The sequence below is a fragment of the Neophocaena asiaeorientalis genome, unplaced genomic scaffold (assembly GCF_003031525.2).
Source record: "Neophocaena asiaeorientalis asiaeorientalis breed wild unplaced genomic scaffold, Neophocaena_asiaeorientalis_V1.1 scaffold249, whole genome shotgun sequence".
NCBI classification, from domain to species: Eukaryota; Metazoa; Chordata; class Mammalia; order Artiodactyla; family Phocoenidae; genus Neophocaena; species Neophocaena asiaeorientalis.
The window spans coordinates 4,256,167-4,273,794 of NW_020172625.1; the positions used below are offsets into that span (position 1 = coordinate 4,256,167).

At 38.9% G+C, this 17,628-nt stretch overlaps 1 protein-coding gene across 4 annotated transcripts in view; it reads right to left on the reverse strand.

The window, feature by feature from the left end:
- The window catches only part of GCNT1 (glucosaminyl (N-acetyl) transferase 1), a 71,592-nt gene that overhangs the window by 4,246 nt on the left and 49,718 nt on the right, over window positions 1–17,628 (reverse strand). For 3 of the 4 annotated variants that reach the window (XM_024738926.1, XM_024738924.1, XM_024738925.1), the window contains 2 exons: window positions 12,877–13,013; window positions 7,211–11,801 (listed from right to left, as the gene is read on the reverse strand). The exons of the other annotated variant lie outside the window; for it this stretch is intronic. In XM_024738926.1, coding sequence (XP_024594694.1) covers window positions 10,372–11,801; window positions 12,877–12,904 — 1,458 coding nt within the window. In that variant the 5' untranslated portion in view covers window positions 12,905–13,013 and the 3' untranslated portion in view covers window positions 7,211–10,371. Of the gene's footprint in view, window positions 1–7,210; window positions 11,802–12,876; window positions 13,014–17,628 lie in introns of those variants that run through there. 4 annotated transcript variants of the gene reach the window in all.

Below are 17,628 nucleotides of genomic sequence, written 5' to 3' on the forward strand. Positions count from 1 at the left end.
GGAAGTTGAGAGTGGGGAAGGATGGGGGCAGGGGGCGGGGGCGGGAGATAAAGGGAAACTCTGTCCTTTCCACTCAGTTTTGCTGTGAACCTAAAATTGCTGTAAAAAATAAAGTCAATTTTTTTAAATATACAAAACTACACATACAGTTATATGAGTGAGTTCAATAGTTTATTTTAGATGGTGGCGATAAACTCTGTACAGGGTAATATGGAAGCCAGAGATCACAGTGATCATGTATATAAGCCAGAAGGAAAACAGTGATGGTCAGGAAGGACCTTATCATAGGGGAGATGATGCTTGAGTTGAGTGTTAAGAGGTGAGGATGTTCTGGTCTGAAAGTCTGGAGAAATGTGTTCTAGGAGAGTGTACAGCGTGAAAGAGGACCTTTTCCGATGCAACTGCTTTCAAAAACCCAGCTCGATCTCTCTCAAGCAATAAAAGTCAGAATCTACTGGATCCTATGAGTGAACAAGCCCGGGCTCAGGTTGCTCCAGGGCTCAAAGGGCAGCCCTACGACAGAATCTGCAACTCTCCCTTTCTCCGCCTGCTTTCTCAACATTGGTGAACCCTCTTGCCTCCTGTAAGATGGATGTAGAAACCCCAGCACCCTCTTACTCTCAGTCCATTGTAAGCGTGGACAAAGCACACGGGCTGGAAGTGAGAGAAGAGACGGTTCCTTCAGACCACTGTTTAGCAGATGCTTACTGAGATGACACCAGGGGCAAAGACCCCAGATGAGTCCTATTCAAGGAGACGTGAAATAGCATCATGTGTTCAGAAAACCACATGGGGTCCAAATGGATAGAGTATCACGTGCAAAACAGAAGGTATGGAGAGGTGGGCAGAGGCCAGATCAGGGAGGGCCTCGGGCGTCATTTGAAGAAATCAGGATTTTATCTTTTAGGCAATAGGGAGTCATTGAAAGGGCTATGCAAGGGTGTGAAATTACCAAATTTTCATTTCTGATACATCACTCTGACAGTGCCTCCACTGGCAGAGTGTGTGACTTGGCCAAGTAACTTGGCCTCTCTGAACTGCTTTATTCCTACATTAGTAGAACGTGAACAACGGTTGTACACGCCGCAAGATTACGGTGAGGATTAAACGTGCTAATATTTGTGAAATGCTCAGGACAGCGCTTGGCACATAGAGTTAAGTATTTGCTGCTACTGTTATTGCTGTTGTTGTCGTTGCTGTTATCAGAAGAGTGAGAGACCCGAGGGAAGGAAGTGAGAAGCAAATTCATCTGAACCCACATGGTCTTCATCAACACCACTTTACTATTTCAGAAAACTCTTGCCCTGGAAGGTAAAAGTTGCAAATAACTTCATTTTTCACTCCAGGAACATTGTCTAAGGCCCAAGAATGTTGCAATAAATAAAAAGCATCAAATGTCAGTTTATACCCCAGGACTGTTTGAACCCTTTGCCTCAAAATCCTCACCTTTGCTGTTTCCTCCAATCCTACACCATTTTATACTGTCATTATCCAAGATCCCACACTATCAGACCCAACTTAAGCAGAATTCAAAACCTCAGAAATAGCCCGACTTGGCCCTCCTCCCTCTGAGATGCTATCAGGAGCCTGGAGATGGAGCACTCCATAAGAGAGCTCTGCTCCGTCTTAGGACCAGATTGTTTTGGTGACATTTTCAGGAAGACAGCCTGTGGCTTGGCAAGTGGCAATGCTCCAAGTGAGACAGGAGGGACTAAACAGGGCTTGATGACAAGAGAAGAGGGTATGAGTAGAAGCACCATTAAGAAGAGAGACCTTAGGGACTGGCTGTGGGGAGAGAGGACACTCCAGCATGAACACTAGAGTAACCGGGTAGGACATGGAAGGGTTATCCAAAGTAGAACCTGCAAAGTTAGGTGGGTGTGATTTGCTACATGAGCTGACATATCATAACTGGAACCAGCTTTGTCTGCCTTATTCTGATTTCTATCCATCCACAAGCCCTGCCTACAAAGAGCCCCTCAGAAGTGGGAAGGCCTGGATGCAGTCTGGGTGAGGCTTTTCAGGTTCCGTAAGTGGATACCTTCTCCAAGCCTTGCTTGATTATAATTCTCTCCTTAGTGAGGAACTCTGCCTGTATGTGGCTGGGCCTACTTGTGGGCCCCCTGTTCTTTCTTGTGCTTGCCTACAGGTCAATTTCTGAATTGCTAGTACCCAGAAAGCATAAAATCCACTGTCAAAAGCACTGATGTAGATTTTCCTGAAGATCTGGGGGGAAAGACAAAGGAAGGGAGACCAACTCCTCCTGGCGTTGGCACTCGAGGTCCAGCGTCCCAGGAACCTCCTCCTCAGGGCTGGGCAGATCAGGATGGTGGGTCACCTGACATCAAGGAGAAGGTTAAGACTCCCTTCGCAATCTCCCCTTGCCCTCAAATTCTCCTCCATAGACTGCAGGCCCACCCACCGCCCTGCCCCAAACAGTCCTTTCTGGTCTTTCCAGGGGTATCTCCTCCCCTCACATTCCTTAGCAAAACCCATCCATTTGCATAATTCCCTCAGCAACACAAAAAGCAAGCAAATAGGGCTCAGCCAAAGAAAAATTACCTCACGTTTCCAGGGCCACCCTTCTTTGTACGTGTGAAAGTATATTTATTACATTAGTTAGAGAAACAATGCTTGACTACAGGAAAGTAGTACTCAAAGGGAGACTTGTCCCTGGAAATTGGAAGTTGGCACTTGTCGTATATTTTATGCCCAAACATTTCCCTGTCAAACCTCCCATGCTTTCAAGTATTTTAAGACTGATGGCACTTGTTGAAACTATTCCCCTTTGTGGCTTCCAGACTCCTCTCTCCTGCACTTAAGACTATTATGGCTAAGGATTTCTGGCCCATCTCTCCTTTTCAGTGGCCCTCATCAAAATGATGTTCACCACACTTCCAGGTTTTTATCTCCTCTCCCTCCACACACTCTTTTGGGGAAGATTTCAGCAAGACGCAAGGGTTCGTTCTTTTTGTTTCCACCTTTTTATTTCTCAATACATTTGCTTATTTTTAAAAAAGTGCTACACTCAGAGCAGAGCAGGGTCTGGGGAAAGAGATGGGATGGTTGAAATGGTAGAAAGGAGGTGAACAGATGAGAAGAAAACTTGTCTTTTATTTAAGATGTGCCATTTGTTACAGATTCACGTACTTCTTTGCCCCCTTTGTAAATTGGGCCAATAGTAGCCTCTGCTCCTAAGGTTGTTTTGAAGCGAGAAGTGATAAGTGCAAAGTGCTTAGAACATGCAGAAAGGAAACACTCAACAAATATTAGCTGTTGTCATTATTCCCTCCATGAGCTTTAAGGAACATATTTGGAGGGGCATTTTTCTTTGGAAAGAGAGGTAGGGAAAGCTTCCCAGAGAGAAAACACGTCTCCTTTGAATTAAGTTAAACGAAGGAACTCTGATTGGGCCAAGAATAGTTTACTAATAAGTCTGACAAAGAAAGTAAATTATAAATATCCTGTAAGTAATCTTTAAGCTAATGATTAGCTCTGTAGAAGTAAATCCTTTCAAAAAATTTATTTTTTTAAAGAAAGCATTGGTTTCACAACTTCCCTGGTGGCGCAGTGGTTAAGACTCCGCAGTCCAATGCAGGGGGGTGCCTGGGTTCAATCTCTGGTCGGGGAACTAGATCCCACATGCGTGCCACAACTAAGAGGTCACATGCCTCAACTAAGACCCGGCGCAACCTAATAAATAAATAGATAAATATTTTTAAAAAAGAAAGCATTGGTTTCTGTTTCTTAGCTAATCTTGAAGGTAGTGAAGCCTTCCATGGAATGCGTAAAACTCTGGAGTTAAACAAGATCCTCCTCCTGTACCGAGACTGCTCATCCAAGTGACTCCGCACTACCCATCTGAATATCTTCCTGTCCTCTTGCTGAAGAACATCTGCTTTGTATTGGCAGGCAGCTCAAAGAACCAGACCATCCTCACCTAGTTAGCAATTAACACTTATCTGGGATCAGAAAAGGAAGTTCCATCTGTAGATTCTAAGGAGCTAAAAGCCAAATAGCTGTCAATCTGAGCACCCTAGGATCCTGAAGCCAGGTTGACAGTGCCCTTTAGGATGGGTTCAGTGATTCTTCTGGCTAGTGCTGCAAAAAGTTCTCTCCAGCCATGGTATACAACTAGAGTATCTTAGAGGGTTACCCAGAGTATAAAGGCCTCGGGACACACTGCAAAGCACCAAAACTTAAATCTAAAAACATTTCTGTGGGTAAAAGAGGAGTGCTCCAGGAAAGCAGGGCTCCTTCCTGCTACAACCCACCAAGTGAAGACTAGGGGTAAGGAGTCTCAGTAATACTCCCTGAGGCAAACCATATGTGGAAAACGCTCCAAATAAATATTTGGCAGGCAGCATTTTTTTTTTTTTTTGCTGGTACACGGGCCTCTCACCGTTGTGGCCTCTCCCGTCGCGGAGCGCACAGGCTCCGGACGCGCAGGCTCAGCGGCCATGGCTCACGGGCACAGCCGCTCCACGGCATGTGGGATCCTCCCGGACCGGGGCACGAACCCGTGTCCCCTGCATCGGCAGGCGGACTCCCAACCACTGCGCCACCAGGGAAGCCCACAAGCAGCAATGTTATAGAGCTGGAAGGAATAGTTCTCAAAATATCAAGATGTGATATTTCAGGGAAATTCTGAATGCTCCTTTCGGTTCAGTATCATTTTTTTAAACATAATTGAGAGCACATTATATATTCTGTTCCAGTCTGTTTACTTCATTTAACCTACAGTGATTTTCCATGGCATTAGGCATACTATAGGAATATTCTATAATACCCCATCATATATTTTTTAAAGTACATAATTATTCCTCTATTACTGGAGATTTATGTACTTTTACATTTCACCACAAATAAGAAGCTGACAAACACTGGGTTTAAATGTGGATCCAAATCTCTGATTATCACCCTAGGATATTTTCTAAGAAGTGAATTATTGATCAAAGAATTTGAGTGTTTTTAAAGACTCTACCTGATAGGTTTTAACACTCCTCCCTGCAGTATGAACATGCATTCCTCAACAGTCATGTTTCAAAAAAAAAAAAACCCAAACCCAAAAAACACCACCCTAATTTGGTGTGTAAAAATTTTAATTTGGATTCTTTTTATTGAATTTCAATTTTTCATATTAGCCATTTGTATTCTCCTTATTTTACTTTCTGTGAATTATTACATCTTTTGTTCATTTTACTCTTGGCATCTTAATGCTTTTAAAAAATATATTAGTATAAGGGGGTTGAGAGGTAATAGAGAGTAACCACTAGAGAGTACAGAGTTTCTTTTGGGAGTGATGGAAATCTTCTAAAACTGACTGTGATGTTATACTAAAAACCACTGAATTGTACATTTTAAATGGGTGAAGTGTATGGCATATGAATTATATCTCAAAAAGCTGTTTTTAAAAAAATATTAGTATAAATAACTTCCATTTTTCCCTCTTTCAAAATCTGTTGGCAAGTTTTCCAATTCTGATTGCCTTTTGCTCTCTCGTATTCAGGAAATACACACTTTTAGTTAAATCTATTACCTGTTCCTTAATGAATCCTCCCATTGCTTTTATTTGGAAAATTCCATCCCATGCAAAGATAGTCACTGACATGTTCTTTCAGTTTATTTTCATTCTTACTCCATTTGGATTTTGCTGCACATTACAAAGCGATAATTTAATGTTCTCCAAACAGGTACTTATTGGAACTTTTACCAGCCCCCTTCCTCACTATGTTCTGATAGTTGCTTTGCAATGTTTTATATATACTAGCATCTATTTCTGGGCTATTACTGTTATCACTCTGAGAGTTCAAATATAAACTTACAGTACTCTTAACATTTTTTACCTTTAAAGTATGGCTTCATGGGCTTCCCTGGTGGCGCAGTGGTTGAGAGTCCGCCTGCCAGGGCAGGGGACACGGGTTCGTGCCCCGGTCCGGGAGGATCCCACATGCCGAGGAGCAGCTGGGCCTGTGAGCCATGGCCGCTGAGCCTGCGTGTCCGGAGCCTGTGCTCCGCAACGGGAGAGGCCACAACAGTGAGAGGCCCACGTACCGCAAAAAAAAAAAAAAAATATATATATGGCTTCGTATGTAGTATTATATGACTTCATTAATCTCTTTCAAAGCATTCTTCGCTATTCTTGCACATTTTTTCTTTCAGATGAAATTCAGAATAATTTTATCGACCCTTTGAGATTATGATTGAGCTTATATTTGACTGATGGATTGATCTGGGAAGAAGGGAGATATTTAAAATATTTATCAGATAGTAGCACAATGTTTTGTTTTGTTTTGAATCTATAGAAGTATTTTATTCATACAGGTCCCATACATATCTTAAGTTTGCCTACACATTTTACAGAGCTTATTGCCATGATGAAAGGTAACCTATCCCCATTATATCTTAAAACAATTTTTTTGTTTGAATATGGAAAACTAATTTTTGGATGAGTGGCAGTATTTGCTAAAGTCTTATTAATTTCAAGACAAGATTCCTGGGCTTTCAACTTGGACAATCCCATCATCTGCACTAATGAAAAGTCTTTTCTTTCCCAATAGTTACAACTCAGTTCTAGTTCGGGTTTTATTACACTGAAAAATAGTAAATCAATATTCTGATGACAAGCCCTGAAAACTTTAAGCACATATTAAAAATTAAATCCTTGACAAGCAGGCTTATAAAGGATACATAAAGTTCTCAAGCTTTTGAGAAAAACCTGAGGTTAATCAATTTTGCCACTTTGTAGAGTCTGTTTCATCGAAAATGCAGCTAAAGAACATCCAGAGGGGTTTACTAGACCAGCTGAGGAGACAGCTGGAGCAGACACTCAATGCTCTGGGGAGGGAGCTTCCCTTTTCCCTCAGGTGTGCCCTCCACATTCATACCACAAGTCATGGATCCTGTATTTGTGGCCATTGCTCTTCTGCAGACATAAGCTGAAGCCAGTAACGCCCAGAAAGCAATACTAACTAGCTATTAAATTGCATTCTTCTAAAGTCCCCGGTCTAGCTCTTTTTGCATAACCTGTGTTACACTTTCTGCCATTGCCAAACCCTCTCTCTCAGACATTTCTGCCTGAAGAATTAACCTTTATGTTTTGAATCACTACTCACAAAAAACACCTGTTGGTTACAAACTATCAAATCCAAATACTAAATTTAATATTGGGGTGCTGGTACCTAACAAAATAACTTGTGGAGACAAGGCATTGGTTTCTGAATAGCTGATTTTAATGGTCATATGACTAGTTCCAAACGTATCCAGTCATGCCCGTATTCAAAAGAGTAAACCTTAAGGTAACCACACTTGCCATGAAAGTGTTGCATTTACTTATTCATGTTCACCATAATGAGAAATGATTTTTATTTTTCTAAACCAACTGAAAAAGTCCAGGTCAACTGACTCTGCAGATGAAATGAAATAAAACATGGCTTCCTCCTCCCCCAAATGACTACAAAAGAAAATCCACTTCTGTTCTTTAAGTGAATTGTGCTTGATGAATGACACAAATACATGTTTAGAGACAATAGTGTTTCACATTTTCAAGGCTGCTTACCATGGTCTGGGAAGAGCCTAGATAATTGCCTATAAAGAAAGAACCATTTTTGTTAACTCTTGTCCTTATTAATTAATACGTGAATCTTGATCAGTACTTCATTAACTAGAACGCTTCCATCAAAAAATTGCAGTTTATGTATATTTAAGGGTTTATTTGGGAATACAATTTCTAATGATTCCCTATAAAAGACCTTAAATGACAGTAAAAAGAAATTAGTATTTAATAACTGACATACAGGAAGCAGTTTAAATAATGTATCTTTCCCAAAGAACTTACAACATTTTTGCTCCTCCTGGATGTAGTAAGGGTTTCCTTTTGAAACCATCTCCTTGATTCTTCCAATTGCTTGTTCCACTACCATGAATTTCATTGGTTTTCAGTTAGGTTGGATAGTATAAAATTGAGTCCTAATGGCTATATAATCCCCGTAAAGCTATTAGCAATAGGGTAATAGACACATTTCAGCAAGTGCCATTCTAGAGAGATGACGTACCACAGCTATATAAAAGATGGTGGGTCCACAGTTTTAGTGTGGGGCTTGTGGAAATGGATTCTAAAGTCATATTTTTACATATATGGTGGAGAAAAAAAAACCCTCAAAGCTGCCAATTTAAATGTCAATCAGATTCAGTCACGCTACAGTAAGAGCACTGCGATATTTGTAAATTTTTTTTTAACTTTCAATTTTCCATTTTGCCAAATTCAAAAATCCATAAAACTGAGCAAATGAGCATGATGCTAACAACCAGTGACTCCAGGTGAAAGTTCTATAATGTTCACTGTACTATTACTTTTAACTTTCCTGTAAATTTGCAAATATTCAAAATAAAAACATGACAAATGTCTATGGTATTCAAGATACAATGAATGAAGAAGTTAAAGAAACACAAGACATAGACACAAAGTATGTCACTGAAAATCACTGGTTTTAGAGTAAAAAACAAAAAACAAAAAAAAACGGCCCAATTTACAGGTAAAATCTTTCTTCTAAAAGAGAGCATGGGAGGGACATGTGACGTGCATTCAAAGAACAAATTGGTTTAGAAGCCAATAGAGACAGAACACCATGCATATAATGTCCTCACTGATATCACCTCTTGAATTTTCAAAGTGGGTATGTTTTTCTTGGTTCAACATTGGCTGCCCTGTTAAATCATGCAAACCATAGAAATCACTGACAGGCACATTTACAAATGATTAAGTTTCCAAAAGTGTGAAACTTTCATTCAGGAGAGTCAGTATAACAAACCACTCTATAAAATAAAAACGTTTCCTAACTCTGAGGAATAAAATGTTTTATCAGTTGAATGCCTGAAAACTGTCTGATATTATGTATTTCCCATATACTATTTAAGTTGTCTAAGTTTTAAAGTACATGGATTTGATTCTTGTTTGAAGTTTCAGCTAAATGATAAAGCTTCTCATTTCCTATTAGATCGATGGCTGAATGGTTATCAGCTTAGCAAAAGAGCAAGTTGGTTTTTTTTTTTAATCTTCATTTACTTTGAGATTTGAGACAGTACAATAGCAACCGCAAATCTGTCTTTTAGTGAAAAATAGAGTAAAAACCATATGCTGAGAATAATATCAATACTGAGACAATCCGCCCCAAACCTAATGTTCCCTTTAGGATACCCAGGCCTTTAAGCATGCCAGGTGGTACAACAGCACACCTTTCCCCTCCTCATAGGTTCTGAGAGAGAAGGGAACTTAAAATGCAAGAGCTCACGAATAATGAACGGGCAGGTAACATGAAGAAGCAAGACAACGGGAAGCCAGTTCCTTTCAAAAGGCGACAGAGGTGACAGTCGGATGCTAGAGCCTGGAGGATGGACACAAGCAGACCCAAAGAGCAACAGGCTTAATTTCTGGGGATAGTACCGATTGCTGCATCATAGGCCTCAGAGATTGTCTACATGTGACTCCTCCTCCCCTCTGCCATACTTACACTTCACCCTTTCTGTCTTAGCTCTCCACACCAATTACTGCCAATCGGATATGGGACACTAGGAGTATGGGGCACTAGGAGTATGGGGCACTATGAAAACAAGTTTATGTACAGCTTGATAGCAGGGCCTAGGGAGACTGGAGGAGAAGCGAGACATATTTGAAAAAACTTGAGTATTACTCTCTGTAGACACTATAATAATCAAAGATACCATAACTTCGTAAATAACCTAAGATGATTCATAGAATCAACTAAACTATAAGGTCTTTTTCTGGCGGGGTGGGGGGAGGGAGCTTTTAAAAACATATGTACATTGTTAAAAGCGTAAATGGGAAATATTCACATTCAGTCAAGCCCGTTTTTGCAAGTTCCCTGAGATGGCATATAGAGATACACAACACAATGCAATGTTACAGCAGAAACTCAATCATTTACAAAGATCATTTAGAATAAAGTCAAATTTCTCTTTCAACAAATGTGGTCTACAAGATAAATTACAACCGGACTGTTGGCTGTTGCTATAAATCTATTCAAATCAGGAAAAACCATCATATTTAAAGCTCTCCAAGTAATTTTGGCACAGGTCAAACCTTCGGGTTTTTTTTCAGTCCCTGAGTTCTTTTAACAGGATAACCTGCGTTCAACCTCTTCCCCAGCCACCCAGCCCACTCCCCCGCACAACGCCCTGCAACCTGCCCTACAGTCTCACTAACTCTAAGTCAAGCCCGAAGGCTACAACCTTTCTAACCGACCTGCTCTGCAGAAACCATAGAGCTTCTCTGGGCTTGAAGGGTTATAGGTGGAAGAATCAAATGGGGTACATCTCATGCCTCCTAATTATTTCTAAAACTGCCTCCAAGGGTCAGTGTTTTAACGTCTCCAGGGCCTTATGCCTCAGATGCTCATCCAAACACTGGATGGCAAAGAGGTCGATGTCCGTGTCGAACTTGTTGGCGAACAAGTGGTGCACGCGCAACATCCAGTTCAAGTCACCCGCTCCGAAAACGCACACGGAGCGCACGTGGACGCCGCTGCACGGCGGGTAGGGGGCGCCCTTGGAAATGTCACCTTCAAAGTACTGCCACTTGACAAACCTCGCAATTGCGTGCATGTCGGACATATCGTACTTATGGCTTAAGGACAGTGACCCTGGGACTTCGGGGATCCTCTGAATAGTGGCCCAGAGATACTCGTCCGGACTGTATGTGTCTTTTGCCCACTCCATAAACTTTTGTATTTTTTCATTCTCAAGCACATACTCCACATACCTCCTACTGACCACAAAATAGGCACTGCCTGAAAAGAGAGGTGTTTCAAGAGGAGGATGTATTTTGTCGGTCCCCATGTTTGTCAACTTTCCATTCACGACTGCATAATGCTTTTTCCACCTTTCTTTTTTATTGGATGGCATTCTCTCCGTTTCTAGGTTATTCTCGCCCATTAACGACTTGAGCTTCCTGACAATTTCCAGGTTGGTTTTAATAGGAAAATCCATACCGCAGAGATTTATCAAGTACTTCCAGTCTGCGTTCATTCGGTAGAGGTCCTGCATGCAGTTGAGGTCAGCCTGAACCCGGCTCCAAGATGCATACACAACACTCTCTAGCTGACTGGCCACAAAGACATTACTGAAACAGGATGCAATGCCAATCACCGCGGCCAAAAAGGATTCCTCTGATTTTGTATCCACGTGAATGCAATAGAAATTCTGAGGCATATAAATGGCCCTCAGGAGCCTGTCAAGCATTTCAATTTTGTGATGAACCACTAGAGAATATGCTATTGGAAACTCTGCCTCTTCTTTACTAAGGGGTTCTACAATATACTTGCGCTTCTTGATGAAAGCAGCACAATCACTGGTCATGTTTATGTAGTCATAGTTTGTCCATCGAGGGCGAGTTCTAAATTTCACTGTTAGAATCTCAAGCTTTACTTTTTGGATTTCATCTACATCACCCTGTAGAACTTTGGTACAATTAATATTACTACTAGGATTCTCTTCAAGCAGCTCCAAATGTCCAACATTTACAAATTCAGGCTTCTGATGAATTCTTAAAACAGAGAAGGTGATCAGGGAAAAAACAAGAAGGAAGAAGTAGTATTTAGTAGGATAAGAAAAAAGTTTCCTCCTCCGCAACTTCCTCAGCATTTCAACAACAATTGGGGACTTGGCTTTATTAAGGGCAGTCTTCCAGGCTTCAAGCAGTAATGATTTCCCCTCTGTAGTGGCCTGGAGATTTGTCAGTTTGCATTTATCAGAAATGCAAAGGCATCTTGAAATGGAGGGCAGCACTAAAAGAAAAATAGAAAGGATACATACATATATATATATATATATATATTTTAAAAATACAGTATTTCATGACATCTTCTCAAGTTCAAAAACTGTTCTCTTTGCTGAGGTCAGATGTTTAAGACAAAAACAAAGTGGGTCAATCAGAGGAAAGGAAGTAGTGTTATAGGATACACATCATCTCTGGTATCAATGCCAGATTGTCTTTTTTAAAAAGCTGAGTACAAGGATATGCTAGAATATCCTACAATCAACATTTTACCTCTCAGGTATATTGAGGTGCAAAACACAGTTGAAGACCTAGGCTATAGTTATTGAATTCTCCATAGTTGGTGAGTTTTTGATCCTGTGCCAGTGCTAATTAGCACCCCTTGCCTTGAAATCATTACTAATCTGGGCTCCTCCTGACACATCCATTAACGTCCATCAGTTGGTGTCAGCAGCCCCAAGTATTTGAAGAGATCAGATCCACTCTGCTCTTTACCAACTTAGGAGTGGGAGTACAGTTAAGGAGACATTCAGAAATGGCTGTGGCTTCTAAGAATCTTTGAAGGAAAAGCGGGTCAACGGGATTTTCAAACTGGAACAGAAAGGCTCAGGTGAAACCAGGTCAGATCTGGAACTGTTCTGGGTTGACCTCACTTTGTTCAGTTCCATACCAGGCACCACAGGAAGAGAAGACATACATAATCCAAAATAGAGAAACAGCCTAGCTGAAAAACAACACTTGTATGCAAAATGTAACTTATGAAAGACCCTTTGTCTATATTCAAATTCCAGGACCCTAACCCACTTTTATTATGTAAAATGTTTACAAATATACAGATATTGTTTTGTTTTCAAAAGTCAATTTTATTACTCGGCAATTGGTTCTAACAAAGAAAGTCAAAACTATCAATTGTCTCAAAACCAGATTTATAGAGATCTGAAAAGTTTTTAACACCAGAATTAGCACTAGAACTTTTAAATATTTAATTAGGAAACAAATTGTGAATATTAATAATACAAATAAAAATAAATAACTGACCATCATTTGTACAGAGTAATGTTACAAAAAGTAGTTAGACTTTTTACCATTTAAATCAAGAAAAGTCGGGATCATTTAGTGCTCTGATTCCAGGTAACATCCTCTGCCCATGTAGAGTGCTTCTTATGCAGTCAGGTTTCTTAAATGTGCCAGGCATCCAGCAATGCTGTTATGTCACATGAGTCTTTTTTAAAAAAAACACGTGAAACAAAAAGAAAAATTTGTGAAGGGATATATATGCCCACGTAAGTATACACACACACTCAGAAAGCATACTGGTAAACTAATTCGACATATTCACTTTTTTCTTCAAAATGATGGCTGGTAATATCCTTTTTTTTCTTCAAAATGATGGCTCGTTGATTTCTCTTTTAAAACCTTCTCTCCAGTCTTTTTTTTTTTTAGGCTATGTTTGTGGACTGCTAAAGGTTTGAAGACATCCCACAATTTAGGTTGAACTTTTTCAGAGAAAACTCTAGGAGCATTTCCCAACATGCGTGCCAAGGAACAGTTTAATGGTCCTATATGATTGGAAAATCCAACATATCCTCTGCGGCTGTGAGGATTCCCAATGCTCACTGGCCCGTTAAAGACAATCTTGCAGTTGAATTAGCTGCTTATCTCATCTTCCTCCAACTATGTTGTCTACCACCCCAGTCCAAACCTCTACTGGAAAGCAAACATTGGAAGATTCTGCTAAAATACGTATACATCTGAACTATTAACACATCAGATCCCTAAACAAAGTTATACCCTTAAGCAGTCTCTGCTTAAGGCATTTAAGAAAATCTCTGACTAATCATTATTAGTCAGCTTCTAAGCTAACTGAACAGAGACTTAAGTTGCCTCATGCAATAAAGAACACAGATTTACAAAATTAACCCGAGAAGGTCCATAACAACAATAAACCCTGGGCTGGGCAGGGGCAGAGGTCTGATTTCTAAAGTTGATGCATTATAAAATGTCCACTTTCAACAACAACAAAAAATTACAGGGCACGTAGAGAAACACAAGTCTGGCCCATACACAGAAAAAGGGGTTCAATAAAAACTGTCCCAGAGGAAACCCAAGCACTGGACTTAACTACACAAAGACTTTCAGTCAGTTATTATAAGTATGTTCAAAGAACTAAAGAATTAAATCAAACCATGAGAAAGATATTTAACCAAATTGAGAATTTCAATAAAGAAATAGAAATTATAAAAAAGAACCAACAGAATTGATTGGATTGAAAGTACAATAACTGAACTGAAAAACTGACTAGAGGGGCTCAACAGCAGGTATGCACTGACAGTAGAAGGAATCAATGGAACTGAGGAAAGGTCAAGAGAGAGTATCCAGTCTGAGGTACAAAAGGAAAAGAGAATTAAGAAAGATGACAGAGGCTCAGAGACCTGTGCGAAACTATTAAGCACATCAACAAATGCATAACAGGAGTGTCAGAAAGAAAGTGGAGGAAAGGGTGGGAGAGAAGGGTGAAAGAGGGGGCTGCAGTCACGAGCATGGGGGAGGGGGTGAAGAAAATAATTGAATAATGGCTGAAAACTTCCCAAATTTGACTTCATTTTGTTTACTGAAGTACAGTTGACTTACAATATTAGTTTCAGGTGTACAACATAGTGATTCAATACTTTATATATTATACTCCATTTCAAGTAATTGCCAAATAATGGCTTTATTTCCCTGTGCTGTACAATATATCTTTGTTGTTTATTTTATATATAATAGTTTGTGTCTCTTAATCCCATACACCTATTTTGCTCCTCCTCCCCTGCCCTCTCCCAACTGGTAATCACTAGTTTGTTCTCTGTATCTGTGAGGCTTGTTAATATATATTCATTTGTTTTATTTTTTAGATTCCACATATAACTAATAACAGAGTATTGTCTTTCTCTGTATGACTTATTTCATTAAGCATAATACTCGCTAGGTCCATCCACACTGTTGCAAATGGCAGGATTTCATTTTTTACGGCTGAGTAATATTCCAGCGACGGGCAATTTACTTTGTGTCCATATCTTGGCTATTGTAAGTAACATTACTTTGAACACTGGGGTACATGTATCTTTTCCAATTAGCGTTTTCATTTTCTTCTTATATCCAGCAGTAGAACTGCTGAATCATATGGTAGTTTTATTTTTAGTTTTTTGAGGAACCTCCATACTGTTTTCCATAGTGGCTGCACCAATTTACATTCCCACCAATAGTGTACTAGAGTTCCCTTTTCTCCACATCCTCATCAACATTTGTTATTTGTAGACTTTTGATGACAGCCATCTGACAGGTGTGAGGTGATATCTCATTGTGGTTTTGATTTGCATTTCCCTGATGATTAGAGACGAGCATTATTTTCATATGGCTGTTGGCCATCTGTATATCTACTTTGGAAAAATGTCTAATCATGTCTTGTGCCCATTTTTTGATTGGGTTGTTTGTTTTTATATTGAGTTGTATGAACTGTTTACATATTTTAGATAATAATCCCTTATTAGTCATATCATCTGCAAATATTTTCTCCCATTCAGTAGGTTGTCTTTTTGTCTTGTCCAGTGGTTTCCTTTGCTGTGCAAAGAGCTTTTAAGTTTAAAATTAGGTCCCATTGTTTATTTTTGCTTTTATTTCTTTTGCCTTAGGAGACAGTTCCCAAAAACTGTTGCTATAATTTATGTCAAAGAGCATTCTACCCATGTTCTCTTCTAGGAGTTTTATGGTTTCAGGTCTTATATTTAGGTCTTTAATCTATTTTGAGTTTGTTTTTGTATATGGTGTGAAGAAATGTTCTTCTAATCTTGTTCTTCTACATATAGCTATCCAGTTTTCCCAACAACAATTATTGAAGAGACTGTCTTTTCTCCACTGTAAATTCTTGCCTCCTTTGTCACAGACTAATTAACCATAAGTGTGTAGGTTTATTTCCAGGCTCTCTATTCTGTTCCATTGATCTATGTGTCTGTTTTTGTGCCTGTACCACACTGTTTTGAATGCCGTAGCTTTATAGTATGTTCTGAAGTCACGAAGGTGATATCTCTAGAAAAAATTTGAATAATGGCTGAAACTTCCCAAATTTGACTTTAAAAAATTAATCTGAATATCCAAGAGACTCAATGAGCTCCAAGTATGCAAAATGGGACAATCACTTTGGCAGACACTTTGGCAGTTTCTTACAAAGCTAAATATAGGCTAATCATTCAACCCAGTAATCACACTCTTAGCTATTTACCCAAACTGAACATGTATGTACACACAAAAACAAGCATATGAATGTTTACAGCAGCTTTATTCATAACTGCCAAAAACTGGAAGCAATCAAGATGTCCTTCAATAGGTGAATGAATAAACAATTTGTGGTACATCTATAAAACGGAATATTATTCAGTGATTTTTCAAAAAATCAGCTACCAATCTATTAAAAGACATGGAGGAAGCTTAAACGCATACTGCAAAGTGACAGAAGCCAATGTGAAAAGGTTACACACTGTATGAGTCCAAAGATATAATAGTCTGGAAAAGGCAAAACTATAAGGACAATAAAAGTTCAGGATTTACTAGGGATTTGAAGGAAAGAAGGAACAGATGAATAGGTACAGAACAGGGCATTTTTAGGGTGATGAAACTATTCTATAGGATACTGTTACAGTGGTTAAAGGATACTATGCATTTGTCCAAACCCAAAGAATTTTACAACACAAAGACTGACCCCTCTTAATTATAATTAATAATGTATCAATACTGTTTCATCACTTGTAACAAATGTACCACACTTGTGCAAGACACTAATAATAGGGAAAACAATGTGAGCAGGTTTATGAGAACTCTGTACTCTCCATGGAATTTTCCTGTAAACTTAAAACTGCTCTAAAAAATAATCTATTAAAATTGAAAAAAGAAATTAATCTGTACATTCAGGAAGCTCTGTGACTTCCAAGGACGATAAACTCAAATAAATTCACATCTAGATACTTCTTAAACTGTTGAAAGACAACTTGAAAATAACAAAAGAAAAGTGATTATACAAGGGGTCCTCAAAATTAAAAGCTTCAAATCAGAAACAATGGAGACCAGAAGGTAATGAATAACATATTCAATGGACAGAAATAAAAAAGATTCAACCAAGAATTCTATAATCAGCAAAAGAGTCGTTCAAAAACAATGAGAAATTAAGACATTTCTGGATAAATGAAAACTAAGAGAATTCATCACTAGCAGACCTGCCCAAAAGAAATACTAAATAGAGTCCTTCAGAATGAAAAGAAAGGATACTAGACAGTAACTCAAATCCACATGAAGAAATAAAAAGCATCTATAAAAGTATATACACAGGAAATGTAATTTTCTATGAACAGTTTTCCCATCCGATTTAAAAGATAACTACATAAAGTAGTAATTATAACACTGTATTGATAGGATTATAATGTATAAAGATGTGATTTATATAGTAATAATAGTATAAAGGAGGGAAGGGGAACAGAGCTATATCAGAGCAAAGTTTTTGAATGCTATTGAAATTAAGTTGGTATTAATCTAAAGTAGAATATTTTAAGTTAAGAAGGTTCATTTTTCTGTAATTCCAAGGGCAATCACTTTAAAAAAAGCTCAAAAACATGCAGTAAAGGAAACATCAAGGGAATTAAAATAGTACACAGGAAAAGATCTAACACATAAGAATACAGCAATTGAGAAAGAGAGGAACAAAAAAGACATAAGACACACAAATAACAAAATAGCAAATGTAAATCCTACCTTATCTGTAATTATAATAAATATAAATGGACTAAGACCTCCAATCAAAAGGCAGAGAT